The sequence below is a fragment of the Rhincodon typus genome, chromosome 6 (assembly GCF_021869965.1).
Source record: "Rhincodon typus isolate 14 chromosome 6, sRhiTyp1.1, whole genome shotgun sequence".
Classification (NCBI taxonomy): Eukaryota; Metazoa; Chordata; class Chondrichthyes; order Orectolobiformes; family Rhincodontidae; genus Rhincodon; species Rhincodon typus.
Window position 1 is genome coordinate 82,702,573 of NC_063337.1, and position 14,281 is coordinate 82,716,853.

At 42.0% G+C, this 14,281-nt stretch overlaps 1 protein-coding gene across 4 annotated transcripts in view; it reads right to left on the reverse strand.

The window, feature by feature from the left end:
- LOC109921271 (LIM domain only protein 7-like) overlaps nt 1–14,281 on the reverse strand; it is a 218,675-nt gene that overhangs the window by 54,004 nt on the left and 150,390 nt on the right. For all 4 annotated transcript variants that reach the window (XM_048598226.1, XM_048598224.1, XM_048598225.1 and 1 more), the window contains exons 6-9: nt 13,441–13,471; nt 8,450–8,563; nt 2,983–3,181; nt 2,173–2,428 (exon numbers count right to left, since the gene is read on the reverse strand). In XM_048598226.1, the coding sequence (XP_048454183.1) occupies nt 2,173–2,428; nt 2,983–3,181; nt 8,450–8,563; nt 13,441–13,471 (600 nt within the window). The remainder of the gene's footprint in view (nt 1–2,172; nt 2,429–2,982; nt 3,182–8,449; nt 8,564–13,440; nt 13,472–14,281) is intronic.

A 14,281-nucleotide genomic window follows, 5' to 3' on the forward strand; every position in this document is an offset into this window, starting at 1 on the left:
TAGAAGCAGAATTAGGCCTTTTGGTCCAGCGAGTCTGTTCACTGCTGATATGTGGAAAAACAAATTCACTGTAGCACTTAGCAATTCAAGTTCTGACATCAGCAGAGGCTACAGCGTTACGTTATATTATCAGGTTTACTTTTCTTTCTCAGACCCTCTCAAAATAAGGAATCTTGCTGAAAAGAAAAGTAAGACACTGAGGATGCTGGAACTACTCTGCAATTCTGGCAGCATCTGTGGAAAAAGTTAATATTTTGACTCAAACAGAAGTTGTCTCGAGAACTGAAGGAGGGCAGAATGCAATGGGTTATAAACCACTGGAAAGGGATGATTGTTGGAAGAACAAATGGGCATATCTGGGATACGGTAGAAGGCAGGAGTTTAAGTAACAAAACTATCATGGAATGAAAGGGAAAGGGAATTAAAATGTTTGTAGTAAAGAAACAAAGCATTGTCCTGAGTAAGTGAAAAACGGCAAAATAATTAATAGCAGTGAGCATTTAGCACCAGTTTCACAAAAGGAGGAAAAAAACATGGATGAAGCAGGAAAACTGGAACGGAATGGTTTTCTTTTGCGGGGGCAGGGGGGGTGGAAGAAGAGGAGGTGGTGGTCACTGTGCTTAGAGGTGCATGTTACTGATAAACACATGGTTCCAGGTTGTCAGAGTTTAGTAGATTATTATACTTGGCACTGTTTACTGAACATCTCAAGTGAACAGACAGGAAGTCTGCTTTTCTTGAAACACTTACCAGAGAATGTTCAAAAGGTCAGCCGGATGGACCAAAATGGCTTCTTTCAGTCCTGTCCATTGCAGTACCATTGTATTGTCAAGGCAACCAATACAGACTACTGATGATCTTTTCATGTTTGCTTGGCAACCATGAAGGTCATTTTCTTTACCATTAGTAGATAAAGCTAAAAAATGAGGCTGGAATTTTACTTGGGAATGTAATGTGTTTTTTTTTAAAAAATGCAGCATAGAATTAAATCTGGAAATAATTATTCCTTTATTGAAGGAAAAATTAATGAAAATTATTTTAAATAATTCATAACTGAACTAATAAACATACTAAACACTTAAATATCACGAACGATTGGTCCTACAAGAAGGAAAATGATCAGTTTATTTGTAAGACTAAGTGCACAAATCACTTAGAGCCAACACACCACTATACACAATGATCAAAAGCCAATAGAATGCTAGCGTTTTACCTCAAGGAGGTTGGAATTCAGTATTAAGGAAGCGATGCTTCTATTGTGCAAAACCTTGGTCAGACTCCACTTCATGCAGTGCTTTCAGTATTGGGTTGCAAACCTCAGGAAGTATTTACTGGTCTTGGATGAGATAAAGTACAGGTTTACCAAAATTATACCAAGGATTAGGGAATTACATTGAGGACTGACGTGGAAACTCGGCATGTAGACTACGTCATTTGAAAAGGTCGGAGGAGCAAGTAACCAGGGAATTTAAAATTATTAGGGGATGAGACACAGTAGTTGGGGAAATTACTTCATTTTGTGGCAAATCCTGATTAAGATGGCAGAAACTTAACAATGGAGTCAGGCCGTTACAAGTGAAACTAGGAAATACTTTTTGCACTTTGTTTTTTTGCCTACGAAGTGGGCAAATGAAGCCAATAGATAAGCCACTAAGTGAAAGATGAAGCAGGCTGGAGCTCCTGAATGATCAATAACCCTATCCAAGCCAGGTGCTTATTGAGACTGATCACATTAACTTTTGCCTACATACTAACTTCACCAACAGTTACCATCTTCAGACAGCCAATGATACGATCAACACATTGCATCCTGTCCCTCCAGTAAATTTCCACCCTTAATATAACTGGATTTAGCAAGATCCATTCAGAAACCTAGCTGCAAATGCCATTCTCATCCAAGCTTGCTACTTGACATCTTTATAAACATTTTTATTGCTGTATATTCAAATTCTGTCCATGCTTAGAGTTATATGCTTTATAATGCAAGGAAAATACAACTTTCCCCAATCCACCTACTTCACAATGAAATTAGCTGAATAGCATTTGGAAAAGCAAAACTTACACAATAATTTGGATATGTCACTTCTTGTTTCCCAATGAGCTCGCCTGTACACAGTGATAATTAAGTGCTAACTACTGCAAAATACAAGCAGTTTCATAAAAACAAAGTACCTTGAAAACGTTCCATCATTTTCTGTAAACACTGGGCTTGCCCAACTTCTTCTGTTATCTTCACGTCTTGCCGCTCGCTTTTTCTTCAGTGGAGCTGGAACATAAGTTGCAGGTTTGTTTTTTGCTGGCAGGAATTGGTTGTAGGGCACAACAGGCTTATACTCAGAAGTGGAGGTCCTGCGAAGTGACATATCATCCTTTGCTCCATCCATTGTCTTGCTGTTTAGATAGTCTGACTCAATGTCACTCCCACCACCTAAAGCAACAAAGAGTTGAAGAAAAACATCATTTCAAACCTGTGGTTTCTCGGTTATTTCTTCAAACTCTACTGGTGCAACTCCCGATTTCCAAATGTGTTTTGCTAATGCCCAACACACGATGCCTATATTAGTTTCCTTTGGAACACTTTGTCTAGAGGTTCACAGATCGCTGACAGTAATCATCGAGCCAATTTTGGAAATCTATTAATAGACTATGATATGTCCTTGGTCCAAAAATTATTTTCACTCAAGTGATAAATGCTGTCAATTCTTTTAATCAGGCAAAACATTCCACGAGGGACAAACAAAATGCAATAGAACGCCAGTGACTCTGTGACATCCCCATGGCATTTGGGTTCATAACATAACAAGAAATCTGGATGAGAAATTTACCACTATTTTTGTATGGTCATTGATTTCATTTAACTGCTAAAAAGGGCCATCACCAAATTATTTTTCCAAACAGGATAGGTCACAGAAATGGATGACCAATACGTTCTTCCCTCCAAAACATGTCTATGACTGAATGCTGACAGTAAACTTGACTTACCTTCACTACTGCCTTTTAATGTTATGTCTGATGAAAGACTGGCGACAGACTTTGACCCAAGTGAGTCTAAACTATCAAGTGAATCGTCTCTTCTATGCCTGAGCTGTGGCGATATTGACTCGTTCCTTTCCGTACACCAGATATCACAGTATCCACTGTCTCGTCCACTGCGTTTCAGACTGCCAGAGTCCACAAGTGCCTAAAGTGGGATTTAAGACTCAAATGTTGCCCCAGCACATGAAAATTTTCATTCACATCAGCTCTTTCCTCTGATCAGAAGTGCAAGGCTAACTATCTGCGTCAAGTTGTGCCACAAGCATACTCAGACCCTGCCCAGCATCATCTTCACCAATTACCATATTTTATTTTTACAGTTAATTCATCTCCCAAGTCATACAAACTTGGTTGGAAGATAACAGACTTGCTGCCAGGTTTTACATGTTTGTACACTAGCCACTGGGTGGCATACAGGAGCAGTTAAACTTGATTGCAATGCATTGGTGAACTAACCTTGACAGCAGATAGCTGTCAAGGTAGCATTTTTTTAAAAATTTAACCCATTTTCCTGATCAGTATGTTATTACCCATCTCTGGAGCAGGTGGGACTTGAACCTGGGTTTCTTGGTTCAGGGATAGGGACACCAACTCTGCACCATAAGAGGGCACTTTATTGACATAACACAAATTAGAATTCAATGATACCAAAGCTGTAAAAAGGTGACGAAATTCTCCAGATCAGGAAAAGAATAATCATTGTTTCAACACTGCTCTTATTTATTTATTAATGCAGCAAAAGTACCAAAATTAGTGAAGACCCTCTGAAGACTACTTTGACACTGCTCTTAAATGCATCGGAAAATCCCTCCTTCATTGCCAAGTGGTCTAGGCCCGAAACGTCAGCCTCTCTGCTCCTATGATGCTGCTTGGCCTGCTGTGTTCATCCAGCCCTGCACCTTGTTGTCTCTAACACTCATGCAGCTGTAACCGCTCCCTTATAACACTGCATCCATCACCTCCTCTACAGCGGGGACTCCAAATGCAGATTGGTTGATTGCTCTTGAATCTCCATTCAGTATGCAAATATCACAAGAACTATGATGATGCAGAAGGAGGCCATTCAGCCCACTGTGCCTGCACCAACTCTTCAAACACGCATCATTACCTGCAGCCAATCTCCCACTTTCTCCCCATTCACTTGAACACTATTTTAATCCATATAATAACCTAATGACCTCTTGAACGCCGAGTTAAATCTGTCTCCACCACATTTCCAGGCAGCGCATTCTAAGTACTTGCTGAGTGATAAACCTTTCTTCCTCACATCACCCTTGTTTCTTTTGCATATGTCCTTAAAATCATCACTTTTAGATGTGATGCCAAGGTTTCTGGTCACTTGCCAAATTAAACAGCTGTCCCACTCTTCTGATTATGCACTCAGCCTTCAATATTTGACCAATAAAACTCGGTGACAGCTTGAAGATTAGGCCTGACCTTTCCATGGTCTGGACTAAATACCAGATTCAACAACTAAGGCCCACTGCTTGCTTCTTTACTTCCATTTCTATCACTTTCATCTTGCACGGTCACCCCTCATGATGTAATTTCTCCCACCATCCACACAATCATATATTTGCATTTTCACCGTTTCCTCTACTCTCCCCTTCCCATGTCTCTGTATCGACTGTTAATGCCTGTGATATTTTTGGGTCTGCCACCAGGTGGCATGGTGGCTCAGTGGTTAGCACTGCTGCCTCAGTGCCAGGGACCCATGTTCGGTTCTAGCCTTATTACGACTGTCTTGTGCGGAGTTTGTGTGGGTTTCCTCCAGGTGCTCTGGTTTCCTGTCAGTCCACAAAGGTGTGTAGGTTGGGTGGATAAGCCATGGTAACCGCAGGGCTACAGGAGTGGGGCAGGTCTGGGTGGGATGCTCTTCAGAAATGTTAGCGTGGACCCGATGGGCCGAATGGCTTCTTTGAGTACTGTAGGGATTCTATGAAAGGGCTACAAGGCTGAAACTAATTTTTGGCAAAGGGTCAATTTTGTCAAGTTTTACAGACGGCTTCTCGTGCATTTTACCAAATTTACCTCATGAGCTACCTACCCACCTCTCTCATCCAATTTTTTCCCCATTTGACCACCAGCTATACCTGGAACAACTCACTACTGCCAGAATATTTAAGAATGGACTGGCACCATCTTTAAAAGGTTGGTCTACACCTGGATAAACACTTAGCCCACAGCCACCCTGCACAGTTCCTGACATTTATCCCTGATGTGGCAGACATGGGTTTTGGGGGAAATCGATGCCCTGTTTTGCAGGTAGGGACCTGAAGGTCCTGATTGATGGGTCTGCACAGGTGGGACTTCAATTTCCTCAATGACTAGCAGTGGAAGCCATGGCACCAGACCATGTCAGCCCAATCCAATGTTGGAACCAAAGTTAAAGCAGTCTAAAGGAATGCTCAGCACTGTACAACAGAGGGTCAATAACCTCCTCCAGTCCACAAGCGCTAGTGCCACCTTCTCTCCAATATCTCGCACTCTCTCTCCTTTCGCATCCACCTCCTACCAAGGCTCATGTCCTACCATTCTTACTATGGCCTGCAACATCTTCCCTCCCTTAGCATCACCCATGCCAACCCCTGATACCACTAACACTGCATGTCTTCTGTGCTGCTTGCTCACTCACACTAGACACCTCCCCACCTGCACCAAGAATAACAGCTGGACCTATTCACCTCCATCTCTCATAATACCCTCCCCTCTCCTTCCAGGAAGAAAACAGTACACCATAGGGCAGAAATGTCCTGGCTGAGGGACAAGGCACAAAAAGGCAAAACGAGGCATGGACGCGGCAAGTTTCCAGGAAGGCTCGTAGTGAGTGAGCACTGAAAGAGCACACAAACAGCATGGACCTTAGTGGATGCAGTCGATGAGCTGTGTATGTGTTCCTGAGGACAGTGTCCTAGCTGGAGCATTACAATATCGTTGAGGTTACACCCCAAAGTGCACCACTGAAATACAGAAATATTCTCTAACTGGATTGGAGATGTGGCATGAGGGTTCTTGGAGTCTGGCACATGTCAGATACCAATGTGCATCTGGCTGGCGTACATAGTGTGCCCGGAGATGTTGGTGCTTGCTGTCTAACATGGAGGGTCCTTTGGAGCAAACAGCGAACTGAAGTCACCAGGTCACCTTCTGTCTTCCATATTTATATCTTTAGGTGTCTGGTTTCCTAACAGCAAGTAGTACAGTACAAAACTGTTTATTACGAGGAGAGATAGAGTTATAGAACTGTACAGCATGGAAACAGATCCTTTAATCCAACTTGTCCACACCAACCAGATATTCTAAATTAGTCTGGTTGCATTTGCCAGCATTTGGCCCATCTCCTTCTAAACCCTTCTTGTTCATATACCCATCCAGGTGCCTTTTAAATGTTGTAAATGTACCAGCCTCCACCACTTCCCTCTGGCAGTTCATTCCATATACACACCACCCTCTGAAAAAGTTGCCCCTCAGGTCCCTTTTAAATCTTTCCCCCTCTTACCTTAAACCTATGCCCTCTAGTTTTGGACTCTGCTGAAAATAGTCAAAAAGCAGAAGGGAGACGGAGGGCTTGGTGACATGGTGCAATGAAAACAGTCTGTCTCTCCACGCTGGCAAAACTAAAGAACCCTTACCCTGGGGAAAAGACCTCGTCAATTCAACCTATGCATGCCCTTCCTGATTTTATAAACCTCAATAAGGTCACCCCTCAGCCTTCAACACTCCAAGGAAAATAGCCCCAACCTATTTAGCCTCTCCTTATAGCTCAAACCCTCCAACACCGGCAACATCCTGGTAAATCTTTTCTGAACCCTTTGAAGTTTCACAGCATACTTCCTACAACAGGGTGACCAGAATTGAACGCAGTACTCCAAAAGTGGCCTAACCAATGTCCTGTACAGCCCCAATATGACCTCCCAACTCCTATACTCAATGCACTGACCAATAAAGGCATGCATATCAAACACCTTCTTCACTATCCTATCTACCTGCGACTCCACTTTCAAGGAACTGTGAACATGCATTCCAAGGTCCCTTTGTTCAGCAACACTCCCCAGGACCTTACCATTAAGTGTATAAGTCCTGCCCTCATTTGCCTTTCCAACATGCAACACCTCACATTTATCTAAATTAAACTCCATCTGCCACCCCTCGCCCAATTGGCACATCTGATCAGGGTCCCGTTGTACTCTGATTTAACCTTCTTCACTGTCCACTAAACCATCAATGTTGGTGTCATCTTCAAACTTACTAACCATTCCTCCTATGTTCACACCAAATCATTTATATAAATGACAAAAAGTAGTGGACCCAGCACCAATCCTTGTGGCACATAGCTGGTCACAGGTCTTCAGTCTGAAAAGCAACCCTCACCACCAACCCTTCTCCTACCTTCGAGTCAGTTCTGTTTCAAAATGGCTAGTTCTCCCTGTATTCCATATGATCTAACCTTGATAACCAGTCTACCATGAGGAACCTCCAAGTCCAACAGATCATGTTTACAGCTCTGCCGCCATCAATCCTCTTTGTTACTTCCTCAAAAAACTAAATCAAGTTAGCGAGAGACAATTTCCCATGCACTAAGCCATGTCGACTATCCCTAATTAGTTGTTGTCATTCCAAATACATGTAAATCCTGTCCCTCAGGATCCCCTCCAACAACTTGCCCACCACTGACAATCAGGGTCACTGGTCTACAGCCCCCTGGCTTTTCCTTCCCCTTTCCTTTTCCTGTGCAGTTAATAAAGGTCAATAAAAATCCTCCTTAATAGGCAACTTGCATTGCTGAGTGAGAATCGCAGCTCGTAGCCTGCAACTTAAAAATTCCAATGAGCTACTCGCGATGACGACTTAGAACTCTGTGCACTTCTCACGTAGTTCTACCACGTTTCTAAACTGAGCCCACATCCTTCAGGCTCCTTTAAGATTCTGCCCATGAATACTGTTTCTCTCTCCAGACCTGCAAATTATTTCTGACACTCTGGTTATATCTTTGTTGAAAACTACCCTATTTGCTACATTATAAATCTTCATTACCCACTAACTACTAACTGTACAACCAGAAGCAAGGACATAATTTCTTATCCATGATCCTTGAAGTGCTCTGTGCCTGGTATACAGCATTTGAAGTCACACACACACACTTATACAAATATAATTTCCAGACATTATGCATTTCCTCTCTATCTCCTATTTTTCCTTAACACAGGTGGCAAACTCAATCTAAGTAACATATTCCGGTGATTTACATGTGTCCTACCCATAAATCTGCAGCTTGTGAACAGCTTCTCAGATTGCCGCTCCCAATCTATTTTGCGCATCATGCATCACATAGGTGTGTCATTTATATTTGACTGTTCTCTGTTTTAAGTTAGCCTTGTCCTGAACATTTACAGATTAGTAAACTGTAACTCACCTTCGTCAGAGTCTGCCCAAGGAGCCCTTCAAATGCTTTCAGGTTAAGGTAGGGTCCATTATAATGAGGCTCATGCTGTGCTCTTCTACCAAGCCAATATATTGTGATCAGAACCTGTAAACGTGCCATTTTCCATTTAAACATTTGACATGGAAAGAGAAGAATATATGAATAAGAAACATTGTTCAAGAAAATTTATGGAACATGACTGTTTCATAAATCCACGCTAATTCTTATTCCCATTAAATGCATTGAATGGGTTCTATTATAACTAAACACTGCAGGATGTCTTTTCGTATGATAGAAGTACCAGGTCAGCCAGCACAGGTCTGAGCTTTTCAAATAAATAGCTTCACTTATTGCACTGTAGTTCCAGTCCATCCAGCTTGGTCAATTTACAACATTTCAAATGTAAAAACCGGGGTCAATGGGGGCAGTAACGTTTGCCCCACAGATACGGCACAAATTCACTCAACCGTACCAGATTCTGGAAAGGTGGGTCTTCACTGGCAAGGCCTGTAACAGGCCAAGAAGCTTGCCAGTCAGCTATTAACTCCATTGACTGGCTCATTAATCAATTAGCCACTCAACCGTGGTGGCCACTGAACATGTGAATGACCATCATACAGGAAAGTGGTGATACATCTAGGAGTACAGTGTGGAAATCCCGTTTCCTTACCCAAGGATGAACTACATTGATGCTTGGGTGACAGGACTGTCCTACAGAGAGATTGAGAGAACTAGCACTATATTCCCTGGAATTTAGAAGATGGGCTTACTGAAGCACATAAACTTCTTAAGTGGGTTAATTGTATAGATGCAGAGAAAATGTTACCCCTAACTAGGGAATCTACAGGTTTGAACACAATCTGGGGTAAGGATAAGTTTCATCACTCCAAAAGGGCTGCACATTTGGATACACAGAAATAGAATGCATTCAAGGAGGAACTCAATACATTTTTGGATACGGAGGAATGAAGGGATGTGGGTGTGCAGGATCTGAAGTTAACTCTCAGCCATGATTTTGCTGATAGCACAGCAAGCTTGAACCTGGCCTATTCAAACTCCTATTTATGTTTTTGTGATACTCCAAAAGGTCTTTGCACATTTAGATGTGCAACAGTAAGAAAACAAAGGTCAGAATTAATTTGAAATAAAGAGACCGTGAAAATACAAGTTGAAAATATATCAAACAAGTGACAAAATAGGATGAGAAATAAATTAAAACCAAACAGACATCAAATTAGGGCAAGGAATGGTGAGAGATTGCAACAAAGTCTTAAAAAGGAAAGAGGCCACAATGCCAGGATTAGAGGTGCTTAATATATTGTACATTTTGAAAAAAGAACTTTTGGAGGTTCTTACCGATGAAAGCAAGCGTGCCAAAAGCATGCTTGCTTTCATTGGTCATAACATTGAGTACAAGAGTTGGGGCATCTTGTTGCAGCTGCATTAGACGCTAGTAAGGCCACATCCAGAGTACTGAGTGTAGTTCTGGTTGCCCTATTACAGAAAGGATATTAATAAATTAGAAAGAGTGCAGAAAACATTTGTTAGGATGCTACGTGGACTGGAAGGTTTTAGTTATAAGGCGAGGCTGGGACTTTTCTCCCCCGGAGCAGAGGAGGTTGAGGGGTGACCTTATAGAGAGTTATAAAATCATGACAGGCATAGATAAGGTAAATAGCTAACAGTTTCTCCCCCATGGTAGGAGAGTCTTAAAACTAGAGAGCATAAGTTTAAGTGAGGGGGAAAAGATACAAAAAAGTGTCCAGAGGGGCAAATTTTTTCCCACACAGAGAGTGGTGAGTGTTGGGAATGGGCTGCCAGAGGTAATGGTGGAGGCAAGTACAATTTGTCATTTAAAAACATTTGGACAGGTACACAGATGGGATCGGTATGGAGGAATATGGACCAAATGAGGAAAATGGGGCTAGATTAATTGTGAAAACTGGGTGGTATGGATAAGTTGGGCCGAAGGGTTTGTTTCCATGCTGTAAACCTCGATGACTCCAGAGGCTGTTCAATATAGAACAGAACCAGAACATTAAGTCTAATTAATAGAACATGTTTACTTAAATTATGCAGCATGTAGACTTTTCATGCCCCCAGAGGGGGGAGGGGGGGGGGTGGGGGGGGGGGGGCGGGGGGGTGGAGGGTTGAATTGTAAATTTTTATCACTACCATAAGCCTTTGAGTTGTTATTGGTCAATCAAGCACCAACGAATCAAGTGGCCAATAATAATGGAGTCCTTCTCACCTCCCCCGGTATGAATATCAGGTCATCATTGACAATCACATTCCAATATCCTTGGTCACATTTCAACATGAAAATTCCATCAGCTCTCTCAGAGTCCTCTGAACTTTCACAGAATCAGAATGGCTACAGCACTGGAGCAGACAGCCATTTGACTTGTCCTGTCTGTACTGGCTCTCTGCAACAGCAACAGAGCTAATCCCTTTTCCCCATAAGTTATCTGCTGCTTGTCAGGTGCATACCATTCTCAAAGGCCTGACTGAACTGGATTTGCAGGCAGAACCAGAAGCTCACAGGAGGCACTGCAGGAAGAGGGTTAAAGAGAATCATGGCATATCCATGTGACTCTCAGGACTTTAGAATGGGGCCAGATCACAAGAGTAGGGTGGAGGGTCAGTTTCTATCAGGTGAGCTGCACAGAAGGAAGGTGGGGTGGCATCTTGGGGCGGTGACAGCGGGGGGTCTTCTCCAAGTATACAAGGCACTCCAAATGAAATGTTTCTCCCCCGGGCTTCTTTCCCACCTTTGCTAATATAGGCAGTCAAGATCGACCTACCAACTTTCATAAGGCTCAGTATTTTGGGGTGGGCAGCATGTTCTGAGTCAATTAAGCATTTAACAACCTCAACTGATCTTCGATAGTTTAATATCAAATGGTGGGTGACAGGCTGATTTCAGCACCTACTCTCCCATTTGCAATTCGGGGGTGATCTGTGGAAATGAGTGGGAAGGTGGCAAGCTCACCACTTTATTTCACTTGCCGTCACACTGAAAACACAGCTGGCGGGGGCATGTAAATGCAGCTTTGATTAGGGGTGGAGGCAATGAAGAATTTATTAACTCTAAAAGCACATCAGATTCTATGTTACCATCTCAATGGAAGGGACATCTGGCTGACAGATTGCAGATGGGGCTCAGAGTATCCTTGTTAACTTATGCCTAGTGCATTACATGGTGTATTTCTGAACCAGGGTAAAGACATCATCAGAGCACAGTCAACGAAGCTACATTCTGTACTGACCTTTTTGTACTTTGATTAGGGTACGGTCATTTCAGAGCTTCCCTAGCACTGTCTATAGGTCCCCTACATAAATATACACACCAAAGAGGTGTTATTAATTCTCCCTCCATATGTAACAAATGGTTGTGCTGATGACAAGAGGCTGTTTCTAGACGATGTAGTAAATTCTAGCAGGTGAGCATGCAAAGAGAACTATTCCTATTCCTAGCTTTTGATGTCTTCAGAGAGTCAAACATTCCTCAAATGTTGTTATCCAGGCAGTCCAAATGCATAGCAATGGAAAAGTTAGAAGGCTTCTAGAGTAAATCTTTCTCAAAGAACATAAATGAATATCAAGAACATGATGAATCAAATTCTTAAGATAAAATGGAGCTGATGTTCATACATCATCCACAAGACAAAGATTACACAAACTTGGTTTTATATAGCACCACTGACATTCCAAGATATTTCACAACAGTGTATCAAAAACTGACACCAGGCCAAATAAGGAGATATGAGGATAGATGACCAACATCTTCCTATGCTGCTTGGCCTGCTGTGTTCATCCAGCTCTACACCTTGTTATCTCTTGCTGTAAGAGGTAGGTTTTAAGGAGTATCTGACAGGAGGAGAGGTTTGAAATACAGGAATTTGAGGAGGGCTTGTATTTAGGACCCAGGAAACTAAAGTCACGGCCACCAGTAGGAAGCAATTAAAATAGAAGATACATTAGAGACGCTCAAGTTGGCAAAATGCGGAAATCTAAGGATGTAAGCCTTAAGGTTGTTACATGGACAGGGAGGAATTTAAACATGAGGAAGGGAATTTTATCAAGGTTTCAATGGACTGGAAGCTAACATAGGCTAGCAGACACAGGGATAAGAATGATCAGGACTGAATGAGAGCTGGGACCAGTGGTGTTTTATTTATGCTCAACCTTACAAAGGGCGAGGGCTGGGAGAGTAGCCAGGGCAGCATGGGAAATCAGCTGGGAAGTAATAAAACACTCATTGAGGGAGTCAACAGCAGACAAACCTACAAATGGGACAAAACCAAAGTTAACTCATTTTGAAGCTGATGCAATATTAAGGCAGATATGACCATCACTGTAACCAGATTTTATTGATTTTAATTTTTTAAAATATAATTATAATAAAGGAAATTAAGTGAACTCTTACTAAAAAAACAGTACTGTCAGAAAGAAACCACTAAATCTTTCTTATTTGACAAAGTAGAAATGCCACCAAACTCTAAAAGACATTTAAGAGTTATTAATAAGAGGTAGTCCAACAGTATTAAAGTCATTTAACCAAATGAAGTGCCCAGGAAATCCATTCATAGTAGGAACCACTTTCCATTCAACTGTTGTTTCTCTGTCACAACCTATTTGGAACAGAATACATTGTTTTGGAAATGTCAAGGCATTGAAGATTAAGAAATCATCCCCCATTGTAATTTGTTCCAATTTGGTACAAAATTCCAAATCAAACAGAAGCAAAGAATGTGGCTAAACGAGTTGTAAAAGTTAAGATCATGCCACAGTTCCACATTGCCTGTACTGATACTCAACTCAAAACACGATATTGGTAAAGTTCAGCGAAAGACTTTTATACGGAAATAAATGTACCAACCCAAAATATGAACCAAAAAAAACACTTTCAAAATCTATAAATGTGTAAAACATCAGTGACAACAAGCATACGTGACTTGAATTAACAGCAGATCACTTACATTTTTTAGCCTCCTCCGATTTTCTTCACGTCTGTGGAAATTAAAATAATCTAGTCAGTATTACCACCTTGAATGGCCCCAGTTCAAAATGTTCACACTTAAAATACATTCCAATTTTTAATCAATTAATTATTATTCCATCTACTGGGGAGCCACTATGAAACAATGCGAGCCACACTGATGTTACAAAGGTCAGTTGAATCTGCAACGAGCACTTGCAAGGCAGCACAACAATCATTTACCACAGAAATTTTGGCAAGGAACATCAGTAAAATTCAGTGATAGTTGGAACTGCAGACGCTGGAGAATCGGAGATAACAAGGTGTAGAGCTGGATGAACACAGCAGGCCAAGCACCATCAGAGGAGCAGGAAGGCTGACGTTTCGGGCCTAGACCCTTCTTCAGAAAGGCCTCATTACTGCTTGTGGGAGTTTGCTGTGCTCAAGTTAGCTAATGCCTTTCTGACTATACATTAGGTTGGATAATTCAGACTCATTTCCTTGGCTTTTGTAAAGCCCTTAATAAGTCCTGAGGCAGTGGAAAGTGCTATATAAATGCAAGTCTTTCTTTTTTCTCTTCCCTTTCATTTCTGACCACATTGTGGTTGGCGGGACCTAAAAGTTGCAACAGCTAGAATGCTGGACCCAAGCCCAATTCCAACCTGAGGCCATTCTTTAGCAGAGGAGAGATGTAACCAATCAAACAAATTAGCAGCAGCTTGGGTCAATTAGAGGAGCCTTATTGAGAGGTTTCCCATCAGTCTAGTGTGGCAATCAGGTGGCTTCCTTGAGAGCTGACCAAGTGCGGGGTGGAGTTGTGTGCATTGTCAGAATCCCAGGCA